The sequence below is a fragment of the Crocuta crocuta genome, unplaced genomic scaffold, assembly GCF_008692635.1.
Source record: "Crocuta crocuta isolate KB4526 unplaced genomic scaffold, BGI_CrCroc_1.0 scaffold1, whole genome shotgun sequence".
Classification (NCBI taxonomy): Eukaryota; Metazoa; Chordata; class Mammalia; order Carnivora; family Hyaenidae; genus Crocuta; species Crocuta crocuta.
Window position 1 is genome coordinate 2,237,993 of NW_027527930.1, and position 22,104 is coordinate 2,260,096.

The window sequence follows — 22,104 nt, forward strand, 5'->3', positions numbered from 1 at the left end:
TAAGTTTTCAATCCATTTTGAGTTAATTTTTGTGTATGGTGTAAGGGTGTTGTGTATGTGTAGGGGTCCAGCGTTCTTGTTTTGCATGTGGCTTTCCAGTTTCCCCAACAACATTTATTGAAAATAGTGTCCTTTCCTCATTGCATATTCTTGCCTCCTTTGTCTTAAGTTAATTGACCATATAGGTGTGAGTTTATTCCTGGGCTCTCTATTCTGTTCCATTGATTTGTGTGTCTGTTTTTATGCCAATAGTATACTGTTTTGATCACTATAACTTTGTAATATGATTTCAAATCAGGAAGTGTGACACCTCTAGCTTTGTACTTGTTTTTCAAGATTGCTTTTGCTATGTTGGGTCTTTTATGGTTTCACACAAATTTGAGGATTCTCCTGTGAAAATTACTAAGTACTGTTGGAATTTTTATAGGGATTGCACTGAATCTATAGATTGCTTTGGGTAGTGTGGACATTTTAACAATGTTGTTTCTTCCAATACATGAGCATGAAATATCTTTTTATTTGAGTCTTCTTCAGTTTCTTTCAGCAATCTCTTTAGTTTTCAGTGTACAGTTGTCTCATTTCCCTAGTTAAGTGTATTTAAGTATTTTATTCCTTTTGATGCAATTATAGATGGGGTTGCTTTCTTAATTTCTCCTTTTTAAATAGTTTTATGGTTTTATTAACACAAATATGAGATGCATATAAGATGTCTATTCATTTTCTTCACTGTGCAGCATGGCATTGGAGTTGGTGACTCTGATGGCCAGCCGAGCTGCTCTTTCCATAATGACTTCATCGTTCTTGGAGGAGACAGTGTGAGCAATCTCTGCACAGTAAGATTTGCTGAACATCAGTAGCACTTTGAGCTCCTTGATATTGTGGACTAGGAATTCTGGAAGACACTGAGCAGCATGTACTTTGCTTTCTTGTTGTTTCCTTGACCAATGTTGGACACCAAGATCTGGCCGTTGAATCTTTTGTGCACCCTGTTGCCAATGTCTCTGGGTTTCTGCCAGTTGCACTTAATTTTGACATATTGAATGTCTGGTGCCAGATGAACTTCTTGGTCCTCTTTTTGATGATCTTGGGCTTCACCAGAGGTCTGAGAGTGGTCATGATGCCCAGTAGGAGACGGCTGCCACTTTTTCAGGTAACACTGAGGAAGAAAGCTTAATTTTTCCTTCAGATAGTTGATGTTGGTGTATAAGAATTGCAACTGATTTTTTGTTTTGGTTTTGTGTACTACAGCTTTACTAAATTCCTTTATTACTTCTAGTAGTTGTGTGCGTGTGTAGTCTCTATGATTTCATATATATATATATATATATATATATAATATGTCATCTGCAAATAGAGACAGTCTTAATCCTTCCTTTCCAATTTGGATGATTTAATTTTTTCTTGCCTAATGCAATGGGATGGACTGCCAATACTATGTTAAATAAAAGTGGCAAGAGTGGGTATGCTTGTCTTGCTACTTATCTTAAAGAGAAAGCTTTCAGCTTTTCACCTTTGAGTATCGTGTTAGCTGTGAGATGGCCATGAATGGCCTTTATTATACTGAGGTCTTTTCCTTCTATACCCACTTTGTTGAGAGTTTATATCATAAATGAATGTTGACTTTTGTCAGCAGGTTTTTTTCCCACATTTATTGAGGTGATCATATGACTTTCATCCCGAATTTTGTTGATGTGGTATATTATATTGATTGACTAGCAGATGTTGAACCATCCCTGGAAGAAATTCCACTGATGATGATGTGTGGTTCTTTTAATACATTCCTTTAATCTATGGTTAAATTCAGCTTGCTATTATTTTGTTGAGGATTTTATCATCTATGTTTATTGGGGTCATTGGTCTTTAATTTTCTTTTCTTGTAGTGTTCTTGTCTGATTTTGGTTTCAGGTTAATACGGGCCTCATAAAATAAGTTTGGAACTGTTCTTTTCTATTTTTTTGGAAGAGTTTGAGAAGGATTGGTAATAATTTTTCTTTAAATGTTTGGTAAAATTTGCTAGTGAAGCTACCTGCTTCTGGACTTTCATTTGTTGGGTGATATGATTATTGTTTCAATTTGCTTACAGTTCAGATTTTCAATTCCTTCATGATTTAGTCTTCATAGGTTGTGTGTTTCCAGGAATTTTCCCATTGCTTGTAGGTTGTTCAAATTTTGGCATATATTTTTTCACAGTAGTCTCTTATGATCAGTCATATTTGTGTGTTATCAGTTGTAATGTCTCTAATTTCTAATTTTATTCATTTGAGTCCTTTCACTTTTTTCTTTATAAATTTAGCTATAGGTTTTCTATTTTGTTCATCTTTTCCAAAAAATGGCACTTAGTTTCATTGATCTTTTCTATTATCTTTTAGTCTCTATTTCATTTATGTCTGCTGTGATCATTGTTCTTTCCCTCCCTCTAATAATTTGAGTATGGTTTGTTCTTTTTCTAGTTTGTTGAGGTGTAAAACTTAGGTTTTTTTAATTTGGCATCTTTCTTTTTAAAGTTAATGTAGGTGTTTTTCCATATGAACTTCTCTCTAGAACTGCTTTTGCTGCATGTTATGTTTTCTTATTTTATATTTGTATTTTCATTTAATATGTCAAGGTATTTTTTTATTTCCCTTTAATTTCTTCTTTGACCCATTGGTTGCTTAGTGTGTTGTTTAGTGTGTTTAGTGTGTTGTTTACTGTGTCTCTACATATTTGTGAACGTGCCAGTTTTATTTTTTGAATTGATTTCTAGTTTCTTAACTATAAGGAAAAAAAAATCCAGTCTTCTTCCTGTGTTTCTCCTTTATTCTTACACTACTTTCATGCTAACCACACTTCTGATACTACTGACCACCAAACATGTGTTTTGCTTTGTTTTTTTACCATATCAAGAAATTCTCTATAATACCACCTGGGTGTCCTTGAATTTCATTCTGACACCAGCTGCCTGGAGACAACATCAGATCTCACAGGTTAAGAACCTTGTCCCCTAAGCTGTCACTCAGATGCCAATTACAAATGGTACATACTCTGGTTACCCAGAACTTCTGTTCACCTTGGCTGCAAATTGTGTTTCCATGGCCTCCTCCCCTTTGGATTTGATTACTTGCTAGAACAGCTCACAGAATTCAGGGAAACAATTATGTCTATCAGTGTATTAAAGAATGTGAACAGCCAAATGAAAAGATACATAAGACAAAGCCTGAGAGGTTATGGATTGTCACAGGTTCTGTATCAGTGGATTTGGGGTATACCACTTCCCGATCCATGGATGTATTCTCCCATCTGAAAACTTCCTGAACATTGTACTTTTGGGATTTTTATGAGGCTTCCTCATGTAGGCATGATCAATATTAACTAAATTTCCCCTGTCTAAAGCAGCGGGGAGGGAGGTTGAGAATTGCAAGCTCCAATTATGCTCTGGTCTTTCTGGTGACCAGCTCCCACCCAAGAGTCCATCTAGAGCTACCTTATTGAATATAAGATGCACTTAGTGCTCTTATCACTTAGGAATATATAAGAGTTTTAGAAGCCCTGTGTCAGGGACTGGAGTCAAAGACCAAATATTAGAACAGAAGCTGTTCTAGTGCACTTATCGCTAAGGAATTTATAAGGGTTTTAGGAGCAATCTGTCAGGACCTGGGAGTCAAGATCAATCTATGTATTTCTTATTATTTCACAATACAATACTTCTGACACTTCTGGCCACCAAATCAGGAAAGTTGCTTGATATGATTTCAATTTTCTTAAACTTATTGAGACATTTTTGTGGCATAACATCTGATGTATTTGAAGACTATCCCAGAACCAAGGATCAAGTTGGGCTTCCTGTGCAGCTGTCACAGAAGCTGGCATGTCAGACACGTGTACAACCTCATTCCAGTGAGGCAGTGGTAACCTGCAATGGCCGAAAATGTGAACATGAAAATGGTACCCACTGGCCTCCCTGGACTCCAGGGAGGATTGCAGTCTATTGCTAGATTTGTGCTGAATTTGAAGCCTGATCCTTGGGGAGCAGCTTTTAAAGTATGAAAATAGGTCTCTTTAAGGGACAGACTAGGGGATGGGCGTTTCTGTCTGCTGCCTATGTGTTGAGCCTTGGGAGGCTAACCAGGTAGGAAGACCTTACATTTGTTATCTATCAAAGGCTAAATATGAGAGTGAAAGTAACCAGGTGAATATTTAAAACATATTTTTTTAGGTTGATTCATTTTTGAGAGAGAAAGAGAGAAAAAGAGAGCAAGCATGAGTGGGGGAAAGGCAGAGAGAGAGGGAGACACAGAATCCGAAGCAGGCTCCAGGCTCTGAGCTGTCAGCACAGAATCTGATGTGGGGCTCGAATTTGTGAACCACGAGATCATGATCCCAGGCAAAGTTGGACGCTTAACCGACTGAGCCACTCAGGTGCCCCAACCAGGTAAATATTTTTAAAGACCAAGAAGAAAAGATAATTTGGTCATGAATCAAATACTTTCACATAGTTAAACTTTATAATAGGATACAGGTATTCGTGGTNTTTTTTTTTTTTTTAAGTTTATTTATTTTGAGAGACAGCGAGCACGAGCGGGGAAGGGGTGGAGAGAGAGAACCCCATGCAGGTTCACCATGTCGGCACAGATCCTGACCTCGGGCTCCAACTATGAACCATGAGATCAGGATCTGAGCTAAATGAAATCCAAGAGCTGGATGCTTAACTGACCGCGCTACCCAGGGTGCCCCCTGGTGGTTGTATTTCTAATTCCACAAACATTTCACTGAACAATGAAAGAACTGGATGAAGGCCCACAACTTGCTATGTCCTTAGGTAAGGAGAGATGCTGAAGCTGTGTGCACAGTAAGAGCCAAGGAGAATTTGTGATCTCCTGAAAACAAAATGGATGAGTAAATCATTTTACACAGTTTTCAGTGTTGAATAGTTTCTTTACCAAAGACAACACTAAAAATTCTGTCCCAAAGTGAAGTTAAAATATTCTGAGTATTTGTATAAAAATAGTGATATTATAGCAATATTTTAAAAAAATTTTATGTTTATTCATGTTTTGAGAGAGAGACAGAGCGTGAGTGGGGGAGGGGCAGAGAGAGATGAAGACACAGAATCCAAAGCAGGCTCCAGATTGATTGATGGGGGGCTCAAACTTGTGAACCACAAGATCATGACATGCGCCTACTTAAGGTTCTCGTGTCCGTGCCTAATGTTTGAAACACAATTAAACTCAATAAATTTGGGGGGGGGGGTTGAGGNATAATAAATTTCAATAAATATCCCTACAGTTTTACATTTATTTTATTTTATTGTCAGTTTTTCTGTTGGCATGACATATTTATAACTCTTAAATAGGCAGTAAATCTCTTGAAAGCAAATTTTGATCTGAGAAGCTAAGTTGTGTGAAGTCATTTTGTCACAGGCAGAAGGGAACCTTACATAACAACTTGCTTGAACAAATTGGAGGAGTCCCATGTATGAGGCACACCAGCTTGAGGCCTCTCAGATGCAACTACTCCGTTTTCCCCTTCTTTCTCATTTTTGCAAACTTCTGGCAACAAAACAGACAACATTTTGTGGTGATAAATATCGCAGTGGCCACACAGGCCAGCAGGAACCCGATCACATCCAGAGAGTGGTACTGGACCCAGCTGAGGTCATGGGAGGCTGGCCGAAGGTGTTTGGCTCCTTTGTGGCGCATGACAAACTCGATCCAGAAGACTGCTCGATCCAAGGGCTTTGTAGGCTGATCATGGTGAATTCTTGATAACCTCATAGCATTCTCTTTATAGCTAAAGGAGAAACATAAAGATGTCAACACTGAAAGGACGTCAATTTGCCTAATCATATCCTTCCCACTAAAGGTTTTTGAAAAGTGTCATGAAAATGATTCAAAGTAAATGTCATAGAATTATAGAAGTAGTTATGTTTTTTATGTGGGTCCTCATAGGAGAGTTGGCTTTTAAAGTGGAATTTTCTGGGCCACCAATATTTTAAAATATGAAAATGGAAGTTAGGTTGGCATAGTTTAATCTTTTTGAACAGAGAAAATGATATGAGCCATGGTAACAGCTATAGCTGAGATGGTGGAAGTGCACTTCTAGAATGATCCTCATGAAGGAGTCAAGGGAATTGTGTCAGGGTGAGATGCCACCTTTCCAGTCCCTGTACTTCCATCCTTCTACCCTCTACTCTCTATTTTTCGTCATGTAGCCAGTCTGATGTTTGAAACAGACATCAGATCATGACACTCTCCTGCTCCAAATTTCCATCTGGCTTCTCATCCCATTTAGAATGAAATCCAAATATGGCATTTGCACTCTAGGATCTTATAGGAACAGGCCCTGTCAACCTCTTCTCCTGTCACTTTGTCCCATGCACACTCTGCTGCAGGCACACTTGCCTGCTAGCTGGTCATTGAAGTTACCAAACGTGTTCTCATCTCAGCCCCTTTGCACTTTCTGTTCTCTCTGTCTCTCTGCTGGACGCTCTTCCCTGCAACACCCCAAGGCTGCTTTGATCTCCTGATGGATGCCCCAGCTTTGTGTCCCATCTCAGAGAGGCTTTTCCTGGCCACATAATCATAGCACCCTTAGACATTTGTTCTATTTTGTCTGTGTGTGTGCGTGTGTGTGTGTGTCTATTTTGCCACTTGAAATCTAGACTTTGAAAACATGTTATATTTTCCATAAAAACATTTCAGTATATTACATAAGAAAGATGCACATCATCTAATTGAATGGCTCATAAATTCAAACTTAGCTAGAAAAGTATTGTGGAGTGGATGTAATAATGTACCTACTACTAAGATACTGGTGTAGGGTATCACGAGCTACTGAGAAGCACCCCATCTTCTGTGACCTTTTTAGTCACTATTCCCTTCCCTGAATTAACTACTGTCCTAACTTTTAACACCATAGATTGGTTTTTATTATATATTAGAATAACAAATCAGTAGTATATATTGGAATCATAAAGTAGTCTTCATTTCCTTTTGTTTTTTTGTGTGTAAAGGTGTTGGTTAATTCTGTTGGTGTATATATACGGTATTCCATTGTATGATAATACCACAGATTATCTAGTTATTTAACAGTCCGTGAACATTTGCATTAATAATTTTTTTGGCCATTACTACTGATACTTTCATAAAAATTATGTATTTCTTTTGATTTACATGTTTACACAGCTATGTTCATATGTATGTAGAAGTGGAATCACTGAGACGAAGGTGTATTTATGATTCTGATTTCTTTATTGACTGAATTATGTAGAAGTATATTGCTTAATTTCCAAAATTTAGAGATATTTCAGTTTCTTTTTGATGATTTGTAAGTGAATTCCAGTAAGGCTGGACAATATACTCTTGATGATTTATATCTTTTCATTTTAATTTGGTTTATGGCCCAGCATGTGGTTAATTCTGGTATCAATTCCATTTTTCTTTCTATTAAATGTAGTGATTTATGTTTGAGAGAGACAGAGTGTGAGTCAGGGAGTGACCGAGAGAGAGGGAGACACAGATCCAAAGCAGGCTCCAGGCTCTGAACAGTCAGCACAGAGACTGATGCAGGGCTCGAACTCATGACCTGAGCCGAAGTCAGATGCTGAACCGACTGAGCCACCCAGGTGCCCCAGTATCTTTTCCATTCTTGAAAAAGATGCATTATCTGTTGTTTTATATATAATGACATATATATATGTCCAATAACTTGCATTTTTCAATTGTGTTCATCAAAACATTTTAGTATTTATCCATTATTTTGTCATCTTTTTCTATATTATTGAGAAAGAGGTTTAAAAACTCAATATTATGACCAAAGATTTGTATATTTGTTTGTTCTTTTGTCTCCTTTTGTTGTATTTTGATGTTTTATTAGTAGGTGTCATCAACTGGTAATTTGAATTGTTTTGAAAGAATGGTCTATTTATCATTATGGAATACTTAACCTTTATTTTTATTTTTCAAAAAAATTTTAGTGTTTTTTATGTATTTCTGAGAGAGTGAGAGAGACCGCGTGAGCAAGGTTGGATCAGAGAGAGAGGGAGACACAGAATCTGAAACAGGCTCCAGGCTCTGAGCCAGCCGTCAGCACAGAGCCCGACATGGGGCTCGAACCCACAAACCGTGAGATCATGACCTGAGCTGAAGTGGACACAAAATACTTAAACTTTATTTTTAGTTGTGATTCTGGACTACTGTGTCCGCTATTAGTGTAGGTACAACATCTTTCTGTGGTTACTGCTAAAATCGATTATTTCCTGCCTTCACACTTACAGTCTTCTTGTACATTTCTATTTGAACATGTCTTATAAGCAGTATATAGTGTTTAAAATGCATCCTGATAATCTTTGTCTTTAAATGATTTAGTCTGTTTAGATTTAATGTAAGTACTGGCATATTTATATTTTCATCTACTATCTTATTAATTATCTGTTTCATTTTCCATGTGTCCAACCTACGTTATAGTTCTTGCTTGTTTTAAAGTATTTTTATTATTCAATTGTTTCACCATTTTCTTCTCAATAATATATTTTTTAGTATTTCTTTAGATGATATCTTCCTAATGTAATAATAATACTGATAGTGGTAGTAAATATTGAATTCATGGTTGCTGAGCTAGGCACTACAAATTCTGTCACATTATTTTTCTCTAAAATATAGAGCATTTTAATATTTATCTTATCACATTTAAAAACTTTGATGCTTCAGAGGACACAATCAAGAAAATGAAAAACCAGCCCAGCTACAACGGGAGAAAATATTAACAAACCATACACCCTCTAATGTACTATATCTGTAACACATAAGGAATTCTTTAATGAGACAATCAAATTTAAAAATTATCAATAATTGGAATAGACATTTCTCTATAGAGGATATGTAAATGGAGAGAAGTATATGAAAAGATGTTTAATAACTTTGGCTCTAAGGGAAGTGCAAATCAAGACCACAAGGAGAGAACACATCATAACCACTAGGACGGCTATAATTAAAAAGATTATAGCAAGTGTTAGTAATGATGTGGAGACCTTGGATCTCTCAAATGCAGCTGGTTGGAAATGTAAAAAGGTGCAACTTATTCGGACATCAATTTGGCAGTTCCTCATAGCGTTAACATATGACCCAGCACTTCTATTCCTAGATGTCTACCCGAAAGAAATAAAAACTTTTGTTCACATGTGTAGTGATATTTATAATACCTAAATGTGGAAATAACCAAAATGTTTATGAACTAATAAATGGGTAAACAGATGTAGCATATCCATACCATAGAACATTATTTAGCAATACAAACTACCATATGACCGAAACTCAGAAACATTCCAGGTGGAAGAAGCCACAGGGAAAAGGCCATATAGTGTGTGATTTCATTTGCCTGAAATATCATTAATATAGTAATTTATAGAAACAGAAAGTAGAATAAAAGTTATGTAAAGCAGGGGGAATGGTAAGTGACTTCTAAGGCATATGTGATCTCTTGGACTCATGAAAATGTCTCACATTAGATTATGGTGATGGTTCCATAATTCTGTAACATACTAAATGTATTTGATTTCACACTTTAAATTTTGTGCTACATAAATTACATATTTTAAAATATATTAAAATAATAACAATTTTTGAGCAGAAGGATTTATAGTTTTGGAAATTTTTGGTCCTGAATTGAAATGATTTACCAAACTTCAAGTTCTTCATTCCTTCATTCTACGGGTTCTATTATATTTTTAAAAAGGTATTCTTCTTACAGTCACCTATATAATGTTTGCATTTGCTCATGTAGAAGATTGTTACAAGAGGAGGTTACCCATTAAATCAAGAGGGTTAAAATGCAATGTTGAAATAAATGTCTGGTTGAAAATAAAAAGTAGATTTAAGATCAGTTAAATCATGTTAGAATTTCAAATTAGCTTCTTAAATAAAGGATGAAACTCGTACTCATTGTTGACAAAAAACCTATCTATAAATATGATCTTTTTTAAAAATTGTCATACTCACGAAGGGTCATTAATGATTGTCCTCAATGCAGTGAGCAAATCTCTACTAGACATTGTGTGGAAGTCCAGTCTTACAGCTGCTCCCTTGGCCTTCATGTGAGCAATGTTATGAGGTTGATCCGCAAACAAAGGTATGCCCACCATGGGGATACCATGGGAGATTGCCTCATAGATGCCGTTGGATCCACCATGAGTTATAAAGGCTTTGGTTTTTGGATGACCTGGGCAATTGGATGAATGACAGTACATTATTGGGTATAAGTCTTAGAAGAAAAATGAGATTTGGGCAACATAAGACACATCTTATTATACATATGAAATGGCATTAAAATATCTTTCAGATCCCAGAGCAAGAAGTACATAAATCCACTGGAGAGGTAAATGAAAATTGATCTGCTACTTGTGACTTGAAAAACGAATGCAGGATTGTTGGACAGACAAATTGAAAGAGAACTTTCTGTATAAAGAATAGCATGTGCAGAAAAAGAGAAAAGGAGGTGGCATGTTAGAACATATTCTCTTAAAGAGACAATAAGTCACCAGGTTTAACATGTAGGTGTCTAGGCAGCAGGAAATATGATGGTGGTGCCTCAAATAAGGGAAGAAAAAGACTGTACCTTATCATGAAATGTGTTGTGACAGGCATTTTCCTAGAGAACATAGTCACTGGTAATAAAAGAGAGGCTTTTATTTATTCAGTGGTGCCGAATAGCCATGCAGACGGAGAAAGGATTGGAGTAAGTTGGGAGAATTAGGAGACCGAGTGATGATCTGGTAGTTATTCAAAAATGATCTGTGGAAGTAACTACACTTGAAATAAAGAAACTTTGATTCTGGCCATAAGGAATGTGCCTGTGTATAATAACATGCCAACTGTTGCATCTTCTTGTTTTCACCCCAGGACTGCAAAAGAAATGTAAGGAAGTTAAGTTTTATTTTTGAGTTTTTCGATAATAAATGCTCAACAAATTTGCTTCTTGGTGAACTATTATCATTTTGCTTAGAGCTACTTTCAATTCAGTGGTTTCCAGATTCTTACCAAGAAGATCATTCTGGGGGATCCAATCATACAGCCGAGTATTTGGCCCTAAGGTGTCTGGTTTCTTGCCTTCAAATCTCCACAGAACCTGTTGAAGGAAATACCTTATTTCATGAGTTGAACTTTGAAGTTATAACATGTTAGCATTTTAAAGAAATTAAGAGATAATCTAGTTAAACACCTTTAATTGATTGATAACCGAGAGGACAAAGGATATTAAAAATGAGAGAACTAAAAAACAGTGGTATAATAAGAATACCCACATTTTGTTATTTTTGTATTCAATCAAGTATGAATGTAATAATGATGTTTCACATAGAGATTTGACAAATGAAATTATCAATGATAAATTCAAATAGTTAAGAGATTTTTAGGCAGTTATAATTCTGGTACAGTCAAAAAGGAAATTACTAAGATACACACATTTGTTTTGTTTTATCTATTATAATTACTTTCACTTTCCAATGTAATACTAACCTATTTGTTTCTTTTTAAGTGTTACAGAAGGGAGTTCACTTGTATCTGCTTGTTCCATAAGTTGTTTTATTAGAGTTTTACATCTTTTGATATATAAAAAAGCTAACTATGCAATCTACTCCTTGTGAGAAATAAATAAGTCTACTTAATAATAATTTATTGGGGCGCCTGGGTGGCTCAGTCGAGTAAGCGTCCAGCTTCGGGTCAGTTTATGATCTCGGGGTTCGTTGGTTCGAGCCCCCCGTTGGGCTCTGTGCTGATAGACAGCTAGCTCAGAGCCTGGAGCCTCCTTCAGATTCTGTGTCTCCCTCTGTCTGTGAACTTCCCCTGCTCGCTCTGTCTCTCTCTCTCTCTCTCTCAGAAATAAATAGAAAACATTTAAAAATGTAAAACAATAATTTATTAATAAATTTCTTCAAGTACATTATCTTCTTTTATTTTACTAATTGTTAAGTACTACTTTCAGAGAAAAAGGTAATTTCTTACATGAATTCAGACTATTATTACTATTTCTTGGCTTGAAAGTTTTTTAGAATGTGGAAAGAAGAGCCTGTTGGCACTTCATAAATAACATTGTGGCTGTTGAAACAAATCCCAAACTGTGATGATGCTAAATTTTGTTTAACTAATTGTTAGCACTTCAGTGATACATTACAGAGTACTGACAGCATTGATTAATATGTGATCCATACCCAAGCAATTTCCGTTTCCAGTACCAAAATACTGATTTTATAATTCCCCAGCAATCCTCGTAAACTGGATTATAATTTATATTGGATGGTATATATTTGCTATGTGAATATTAAAATAACTTTCGATATAAAGCAAAAAATTAGCATAAGGAGAAACTATATCAGTACACTAAAAAGTACTTCACAAATACCCATATACTCCAAATGGATATTATATATTGAAAAATAATTTACTACTATATTTTATGTAGAAAGAGGCATCTGAAACTTTCCCATGTTAGGCTTGACTCCTTAATATATTTCCTTCACTTCTCTCAGTCAGGAGGAGTTATTATCCTAATAGGTTAGAGTCCTTTCAGAACCACGTATTTCTAAGCATGGGATGACCTTGACAGATGGACCCATCTTCCCCCTTTTCATATATCTTTCTTTTTCACTCTTAATAGGGCCCACTCCACCAGGTATGCCAGTTTTTCTCTCTCTGTAAATCATCTTGGCTGGATGAACACCTAGACATAGCTTGGTGAACCCTGGCCATCCTTTCTCTGAACAGCACACTGAGTAGTCCTATTGCAAAATGTAGGGGAAGGAAAAGAAACCTAGATTTTTCTGGCAAGCTTAAACTGCATGATACTTTCCGGATTTTTATCAATTCCTTCTTAACATAACTGTTTAAATTTAACTTGTTTCTGAGAACATCTATGAGGTATTCAGTGACCTCAGAAATCCAGACAGGAAAGGAGCAAATGACTAGACAGAATTTGGCGATTTCTGTACCTGCCCACAATACATTATAATACCAAACATTATTACACCGTACCTTCTATCTATCTATCTATCTATCTATCTATCTATCTATCTATCTATCTATCTATCTANCCTACCTACCTACCTACCTACCTACCTACCTAGAGACAAACCATGTCTATCTATCATCTGTATTTCATCTCAGTGTTAATGCCAAAGTTATTATCCATCAAAACACCTTCTGTACTACTTTAGCATCTGCCATGTATATTTTAGTATGAACTCGTATCTGAGATAAATTGGAGCTATCATAATGGTTTCCGTGTCATAAAGGAAAGGGTAATCACACCTTTTACAGAGTTTAACAGACTCCTTAAGTAGTGGTATACGATTAAGTTACTTTAGCTAACCTTTTGTGGAATCTGGGCAAGGGCTGATGCAATCATGTTGGCTCTTTCTTCTGAAATGTTATGGACCATTGACCCTAGAGTAAACACCACAATACCATTTTCTCCAGAGCTCTGGGCAAACTCTTCCATTTCCTGTGAAGAAAGAATTTGCTCCATCACAAAAGAGGAACTGCATAGTAAACACTGCTGAAAGAATTTCTACAAACAGCTAAAGAGAGATCTTAAAAATTACCAGGAATTATTAAGGAAATGCCTGTTTTATCTTTAATTTGTGGCAAAATACACATAAAATTTGCCATTCTAATTATTCCTGATTATGCAATTCAATAGTACCTTTATGTACATTGTTGGGCAACCACTTACCAGAACTTTTTCAACTTGTAAACCTGGAACTCTGTACCCATTATATAACAATTCCAAATTCCCTCCTTCACCATCGTTAGCAGCAATCATGTAGTATCGTATTTCTATACATCTGACTAGTCTGAATACTCCTGTCAATGGAATCATCAGTATTTGTCTTTTCGTGATTGCCTCTTCTCACTTTGCATAACATCCTCAAGCTTTTCCATGTTGGAGTATGTGTTAGAATTTTCTTCTATTTTTCCGACCAATATTCTATTGTGTGTAAATACATTTTGTTTATGGACTTATCTGTTGATGGACACTTATGTTAGACTGAATAAAACTTGTACTGATTTTACCTCAGGCTTTAGACTTTGAGAAAGTTACCATATATGCCTAAGCACTTTGCAGTCAAAATCAGTATCGGGTTAACCATCAAATAAGATCTTAGTTTCAACTTGTTGCCAATAAGAAGGCAGACAAACAAGATGTTGAAGAGCCCACAGAATAATTCAGTAAGGAGTGCTCGTTTTTCAATTATGTCTTAAAGATATGATATCAACTTAAAACATATTACATTATTGATTTCTTTAGTAGAGAATATCATTCTATATGCTAACGGAACCCTTCTGCAATTTTATACTATGGATGTTTTTTAGATATAAATGGTAGAAATTATTTGGTCTTTGTTAAATATGCAGAATTTGTGATCCTTATTGTATACACAGTGTAGATTTTCTCTGTGCCCAACTTGTCAGTCAGCTGTAATGTTGAGAACCATGTTCCCCAACAGATCTTTACTGAGATTTTTCCCCCAGCCTTGGTGTGTGGCAGAAAACACATGCTCTAATTGACTAAGCAGAACTTTTCATGCTCTAAGATGTCAAACCTTGGGATCTCAAATGAGGAATTGTGCAAATGTTGGGGTGATGGCAAGTAAGCATTGGATTTGCCTGCAGATATTGTTGGGGCACACAAACGTATTGTTGAAGAAGGATCTTCCTAAGCTAGAATACTGGTGACGTGTCTCAGAGCAAATAAAAGAAACAAGAATTAGTTACCCTAGGCAGGGGTTTGGCAGGTTTGCAGTGGAGGCCGCCAACAAATTCAAAATGTGGCAGGACTGGGCGAGGAAATTCAAAATCCCAGTAGGTTCGAATGAGCCATAGGTCAGCTTTCCTCATTAACTCAGAAAATGTAGTGGGTCTTCCTGAAGGGAAAAAAGCAAATAGGTCACATCAATGAGAATAGGCTAGTTCTTAGAGGGGGAAAATTTATACCGACATATTGATCTATTGTAGTAATGAACAATAAAATTACAGTTTCCATTTTTCTAGCTTTAATGTTCTAAAAACTTGTCAATGATTTTGTCAAAACTAATTTCTTTATATGTATGTTCAATAGACAATGCAATTAAAATAATTTGTTACCTTTTTCCTCATACTATCATATTTTATTTTGCATTAAAATCTTATATATAATATATATAATAATCATAATATATATTTTTCAAAAATAAAAAATTTATTCTGCTTCTAAAAAATAAGAGAAAAAATAAAAACCATATAATCATTTCCCTATATGCAGAAAAAGCACTTGACAAACACAACATCCATTCATGATAAAATCTCTCAACAAAGTTGGTTTAGAGGGAGCATACCTCAACAAAGTAAAGGCCTTCTATGGAAAACCCACAGTGAACGTCATACTCAATGGAGAAAAACTGAGAGCTTTTCCCCTAAGGTCAGGAACAAGGCAAGGACGTCCACTCTCACCACTTGTATTCCACATAGTACTAGAAGTCATAGCTCCTGCACTCAGACAACAACAACAAAAAATAAAAGGATCCAAATTGGTAAGGAAGTAGTAAAACTTTAATTATTTGCAAATGACATGCTATCATACAGAGAAAATATAAAGACTCCACCAAAAAGCTAGAACTAGAACTGAAATGAATTCGGTCAAGTCCCAGGATACAAAATGAATGTACAGAAATCTGTTGGATTTCTATATCCTGATAATGAGGCAGAAGAAAGAAATTGAGAAACAATCCTGTTTGCAATCGCACCAAAAATTATAAAGTACCTAGGAATAAACTTAACCAAGGAGGTAAAAGACATGTACTCTTAAAAACACTGATGAAAGAAATTGACAAGGACCCAAAGAAATGAAAAGATATTCCATGCTGATGGATTGGAAGAACAAATGTTGCTGTCAACACTGCCCAAAACAGTTTACAGATTTAATGGAGTCCCTATCAAAACACCAACAGCATTTTTCACAGAGCAGGAACAAACAGTCCTATAATTTGTATGGGACTACAAAAGACCCCGAATAGCCAAAGCAATCTTGGAAAAGAAAAAACTGGAGGTATCACAATTCCTGATTTCAAGTTATACTACCAGGCTGTAGTAATCAAAACAGTATTGTATTCACACAAAGACAGACACATAGATCAACGGAACAGCACAGAAAAGCCAGAAATAAACCCACAGTTATATGGTCAATTAATCTTTGACAAAACAGGAAAAAATATCCAATGGGAAAGTCTCTTCAACAAATGTTGGGAAAACTGGATAGCTACATGCAAACTGTAATACTCGACCACTTCCTTACACCATACATAGAAATAAATTCAAGATAGATTAAAGACCTAAATGTGAGACCTGAGAACATAAAAATTCTAGAGGAGAGCAAAGGCAATAATACGTCTGACATCAGCAGTAGCAGTATTTTTCTAGATACGTTTTTCTAGATATTTTTCCTGAGGCAAAGGAGACCAAAGCAAAAATAAACTATTGGGACTACATTAAAATAAAATAAACCTGCTTCACAATGAAGGAAACAACTAACAAAATTAAAAGGCAGCTTACTGAATGGGAGAAGATATTTGCGAATGACACATACAAGGAAGCATTAGTTATCCAAAATACATAAGTAATTTGTACAATCAACATCTAAAAACCAAATAATCCAATTAAAAATGGACAGAAGACATAAACCCACATTTCTTCAAAGAAGAAATACAGATGGCCAACAGACACATGAAAAGATGCTCCACATTACTTTTCATCAGAGAAATACAAGTCAGAACTACATACAATGAGATACCACTTTACACCTTTCAGAATGGGTAAAATAAAAAACACAAAGTGTGGAGGTTTCTCAAAAATTTAAAAATAAAACCACCCTACAATCCAACAATTCTACTTCTATTCCCCGAAAAATACAAAAATACTAATTTAAAGGGATACATGTATGCATACGTTTTTAGAGCATTATATATAATAGCCAGATATGGAAACAGCCCAAGTGTCCATAGACTTGAGTGGATAAAGAAGAATGATCTTGCAATTTGCAATGACATGAATAGAGCTACAGAGTATTATGCTAAGTGATATTAAGTCAGAGAAAGAACAATACCATATGATTTCACTTATGTATGGATTTAAGAAATGAAACAAATAAAGGACAAGGAGAGAGAGAGAGAGAGAGACAAACCAAGAAACAGAATCTTAAATGTAGAGAACAAACGTCTGATTATCTGAGGGGAGGTGAATGGGGGGGGTGGTAAAATAAGTGATAGGGATTAAGGAGTGCACTTGTCATGATGAGCACTGAGTGATGTATGGAATTGTTGAATCACTGTATTTTCACCTAAAACGAACCTAACACGTTAACTTATACTGGAATTAAAATAACAACTTAATAAAAAAAAAGTAAGTAGGTAAGTAGCTAAGTAAGTAAGTAAGTAAATAAGCAAAAAAACCCCACACCAAGTAACAGGTAGAAAAGACGAGAGTAATATAATGTCAATATACTAGGGAATTTTCTGAAAGGGCTTTGGAATAATTTAGCCAAAACAGTTTAAGAGTGTGACTTAATAATGCACTCACACTACACATATATGATGCAAACATGTATAATGATGCAAATATATAATTACAAGTATATGTGTTCATATATATATATACAAGACAACGTTCAAGAGGCTCATTTCCTTTTTTTTTTAACTTTTTAAAATATTTTTTATTTCTGAGAGAGAGACAGCAAGAGCAGGGGAGGATCAGAGAGAGAGAGGGAGATACAGAATCTGAAACCAGCTCCAGGCTCTGACCTAGCTGTCAGCACAGAGCCCGACGTGAGGCTCAAACCCCCAAACCATGAGATCATGACCTGGGCCAAAGTTGGATGCTTAATCGACTGAGCCACCCAGGCACCCCACAAGAGGCTCATTTCTAACATCACAGTGGTACATTCACAATCATAAATGATTATTAAACCTAAGCTATCAAATTAGACATGCATTTGTTTACTCTGAAATGCTGCAAAAGTAACACATGCAAATGTAAGCAACTATTGGAGCTTCCCAATCAATTAACCAATGGAAACACCTTTTGCTAGAATCCTGTGTAATTTCTATAATTTAGCAAGTTATTTCCTTGACCCTGGATTTCCCAAGGATACTGTGAGACTCTGAGGGTATGGCTTGACTCCTTGTGCTTTCCATTGCACTTGGTTCCTATTAGGAGCTTAATAATGTTTGTGTATTAAGTAATTTTTGCAAATAACAGCTGGAGTATTTTCATCAAGTATGGAAATACATATATGCACTGTTAACTTTGGCTCATTTTGTCTTTAACGGAGTGGCATTGTTGTGTGTATGTTTACCCTTCACCAAAACTTAGGCCTTTAAAACACGATTCATAAGTCCTTGTGAAAGAATATGTAATCATTAGAAACTTCATATTATAGTTCCTGAGTCTGGGATAGAGCCACCATATCTTCCAATTGTGAAGGAATCTTTCAGGTAATGTGACAAAACATTTTAATTTTTAAATGAGGAAGGTGAGGAGAAACAAATGGAAATAATGTCCATAAGCAGTTGTGCTAGAAATATGGAACTCTTCAATCTACATGTCTGCTTACATCAAGATAGTGAAATTTCTAATGCCTTTTTAAAGATGGCAAAATACAGTAAAATGGTTATGTAGAAAATAGGTGCAGCAGAGAGGAGTTTTAAGGCACTACTCTGATACAGTAGTAGTGGATACATGTGATTATAAGTTTGTTAAAACCCATAGAATGTACAACACCAAAAGTGAACTCTATTGTAAACTATGGACTTTGGATGATAATATTGTGTCAATATAGGTTCATCAGTTGTAACTAATGTACCATTCTGGTGGGAGATGTTGATAATGGGGGAACTTATGCATGTGTGGGGGCAGTAGTTATATGGGAAATCTCAAATAATTACACTGTGACTTAAATTGTTCTAAAAAATAAAGCATATCATAAGTTGTATTTTCACCCTGCATTTAATAAATATAGGAAGGATTCACTTTACCCAGAAAAACATTTTTTAAATATTAAAAGCAAGCAAATAATAGATACGTAATTGCTCCAAGAAATCCTCAGGTCTTTAATTTGTGGTTATTAACTTCCTGGAGTGTAATGTATTAATACTGGACCCAGGTTCAAACTGACCCTGTTGTATAAGTCTTTCCATAATATTTGTGAGATTGAGGATTGAGAGATCATTTTATATTTTCATTTCATCCTTTCTCTTACAAAAGACAACTTCCTCCGACTTTATACAAACATGCCTTCCAAGACACAAGGAGAATTAAGACTTCATGCCACCAGTTAAAAATATGACTTACCTAGTACTTCACTGTAAAACTGATCCCATCTCTTCTCATCGAATGTTTGGAACCAAAAGTCAAAGTAAAGCACATATATCATATTTTTAACTCTCTCCATGAATGTCATTTGATCGCTTAATTCTGACATAATAACAGGTACATAGGAGGGAGGGAAAGGAAGCCCTCCTCTATACTTTTCAAATGCATAGCCTGGAGAGAAGCGGAGACTGTACACTAAAGGTATTTTTAGTAGCTCAGCTATCAGCTCGCCACACGGTCCAACGGGATCTGCAAGCATGACATCAAACTTTGATTCTTGTAGTTTTTTCATGAGTTTCTTGTTCAACACTGCATTTTTACAGAGCTTTTCAATGAAGTGAGAATATCCCCAGAAGGCTTCTTGCATTTGTGAAAAATATGCCCAAAATGTATCTTTTGGCATATTGTAAATCCATTGTGTGATCAGTTTTTGGAAGAAAATCTCAAAATCATCTTTCAATAAATGTGCATGATAAACCTCAAACTTAATAGGAGATGATTTGCTTGGACCAACAAGAATGGAACTTGAAGATGTCAGAACAGTCACTTCATGACCTCTCTGGACAAGTTCATCCAGAATTGTCTTTATATTGATCCAGTGGCTGTATTCTGTGGGCCACACCAGCACCTTTCCACAGCTCGCAGAGCTAAAGTAGCAGCTCAGCTGTAGCAGAAGCACAACTGAAATCCATTTCATAGACATCCTAGTGGAATGCAATGCTTCTTCTCAAATTCCTGTTTCCTTCTACCGTCGCTTGTTCTAATATCCAAGGAGAAATCAATCAAGAAGTTAAAATATAACGCTTACATTCAAAGTAAATACATCATACGAACAGTCAGAGCATTTGGATGGCATGTGGACAAAGCTAAAGGCAGATGACTTCATTGGTATACACGTGCTTAATGTCTCTTTGATGATTATAAGTTCTATTATCTAGCTAAGAGCCAATGACCTTGCACATGCAAATCACCTGCCTTATGTAATATATTTTGGAAGAGGCAAGAGGTAACTGTGTCTGCAGTCTTCTTGACACAGGAATTAAAGTCATTATACAGGTGGATTATATTTCTTAGATACAGTGGGTCAAGGGATTTTTTGGTTTTGTTCATAGGAATTTTGTTGACATGTAATTCACATACTATACAACTGCCAAATTTAGAATGTACAATTTAGTGTTTTGTAGTCTACTCACAAAATTGTGTAACCACCCTGCACAAAACTGATCAATTTTAGAGCACTTTCTTCACCCCAAATGGAAACCTTTACCCTCTAATGAAGCTCTCCATTTTCTGAATCGCTCAGCCCTAGCCAACATTTTATCTGCTTTCTGTCTTATATAATGCCTCTTCTGAGCATTTCATGGAAATGAAATGATACATTATGTTGTCTTTTGTGCTGGCTACTTTAATTAACATAATGCTTTATTTAAAAGATTTGTTTTCTGACTTTATTGAGATACTGATATAACATTGTGCAGGTTAAAGATGTACAACATGTTGAGAAATGATTATTCCATAAGATTAGTTATGGAATCCCTCACCTCACAAATTGTTTTTGTGGTATGGACTTTTTAAAAGTAATTTTTTATTGAAGCAAAGTTGACACTCAATGTTATATTAGTGTTAGGTTACAACATAGTGACTCAACAAGTTATCTGTTATGCTATGCTCACCACAAAGGTAGATTCCATTTGTGACCATACAGAGCCACTGCAATAACTTTGACTATATTCCCTATGTTGTACCTTTTATCCTCCTGACATTCATTCCATAACTGGACACCTGTATCTCCTACTCCCTTTCACTCATTTTGTCTTCCCCTTTCCCCTCTTTTTTCTAGCAACCATCGTTTCCCTGTATTTTTTAGTCTTTCTGCCTTTTTTGTTTGTTTATTCATTTGATTTGTTTTTTAGATTCCACATATAAGGGAAATCATATGGTATTTGTCTTTCTCTCCCTGACTTACTTCACTTAGAATAACAGACCTCTAGGTCTGTCCATGTTATTACAGATGGCCAGATCTCATCCTTTTTTCTTTTCTTTTCTTTTTTTTTTTTTTGATGTAGTAACATTGCATCGTCTATATATACTACATCTTCTTTATTCATTCATCTGTTGATGGACATTTGGGTTGCTTCCATATGCTGGCTATTGCAAATAATGCTGCAGTAAACATAGGGTGCATATACTTTTTTGAATTAGTGTTTTTGTTTTCTTTGGGTAAATACCCAGTAGTGGAATTACTGGAATGTAAGGTATTTCTATTTTTAATTTTTTGAGGAACCTCCATACTGTTTTCTATTGAGGCTGCATCACTAACAGGATGGTGGTTCCTTTTTTTCCACATCTTTGCTCATTGTTATTTCTTGTCTTTTTGATTCTAGCCATTCTGACTGATGTAAGGTGATATCTCATTGTGGTTTTGATTTGCATTTCTCTGCTGATTAGTGACATTGGGCATCTTTTCATGTGTCTGTCGGCCGTTCTGTGTCTTCTTCTTGGTCTTGTGTGTGTGTGTGTGTGTGTGTGTGTGTGTGTGTTTTAAGTAGGCCCCATGCCCAACATGGGGCTTGAATTCACAACTCTGACATCAAGAGTCATGTGCTCTACTGACTGAGCCAGCCAGGCTCCCCTTCATGTGTTATCATCTTTAGGAACTGTCTATTCAGGTCCTCTGTCTATTTTTAATTGGATAATTTTTTTGTGTGAGTTAGATTGTATAATTTCTTCATATATT

The 22,104-nt window shown here is 35.8% G+C and overlaps 1 protein-coding gene and 1 pseudogene across 2 annotated transcripts; both read right to left on the bottom strand.

The window, feature by feature from the left end:
• Positions 1 to 710: 710 nt before the first annotated feature.
• On the bottom strand, positions 711 to 1,116 carry LOC144220661 (large ribosomal subunit protein eL32 pseudogene; annotated as a pseudogene).
• Positions 1,117 to 5,262: 4,146 nt separating this feature from the next.
• Positions 5,263 to 20,070, bottom strand: LOC144220664 (UDP-glucuronosyltransferase 2B31-like). 2 transcript variants are annotated; one of them, XM_077750976.1, is made up of 6 exons: positions 19,347 to 20,070; positions 14,742 to 14,890; positions 13,336 to 13,467; positions 11,010 to 11,097; positions 9,972 to 10,191; positions 5,263 to 5,766 (listed from the first exon to the last, which is right to left on the bottom strand). In XM_077750976.1, the coding sequence occupies exons 1-6, from the start codon at positions 20,068 to 20,070 to the stop codon at positions 5,487 to 5,489; spliced, it is 1,593 nt and encodes a 530-aa protein (XP_077607102.1). In that variant the 3' UTR covers positions 5,263 to 5,486. The 2 variants fall into 2 exon arrangements, with proteins under 2 accessions (XP_077607102.1, XP_077607107.1); XM_077750981.1 differs by lacking the exon at positions 13,336 to 13,467.
• Positions 20,071 to 22,104: the final 2,034 nt, after the last annotated feature.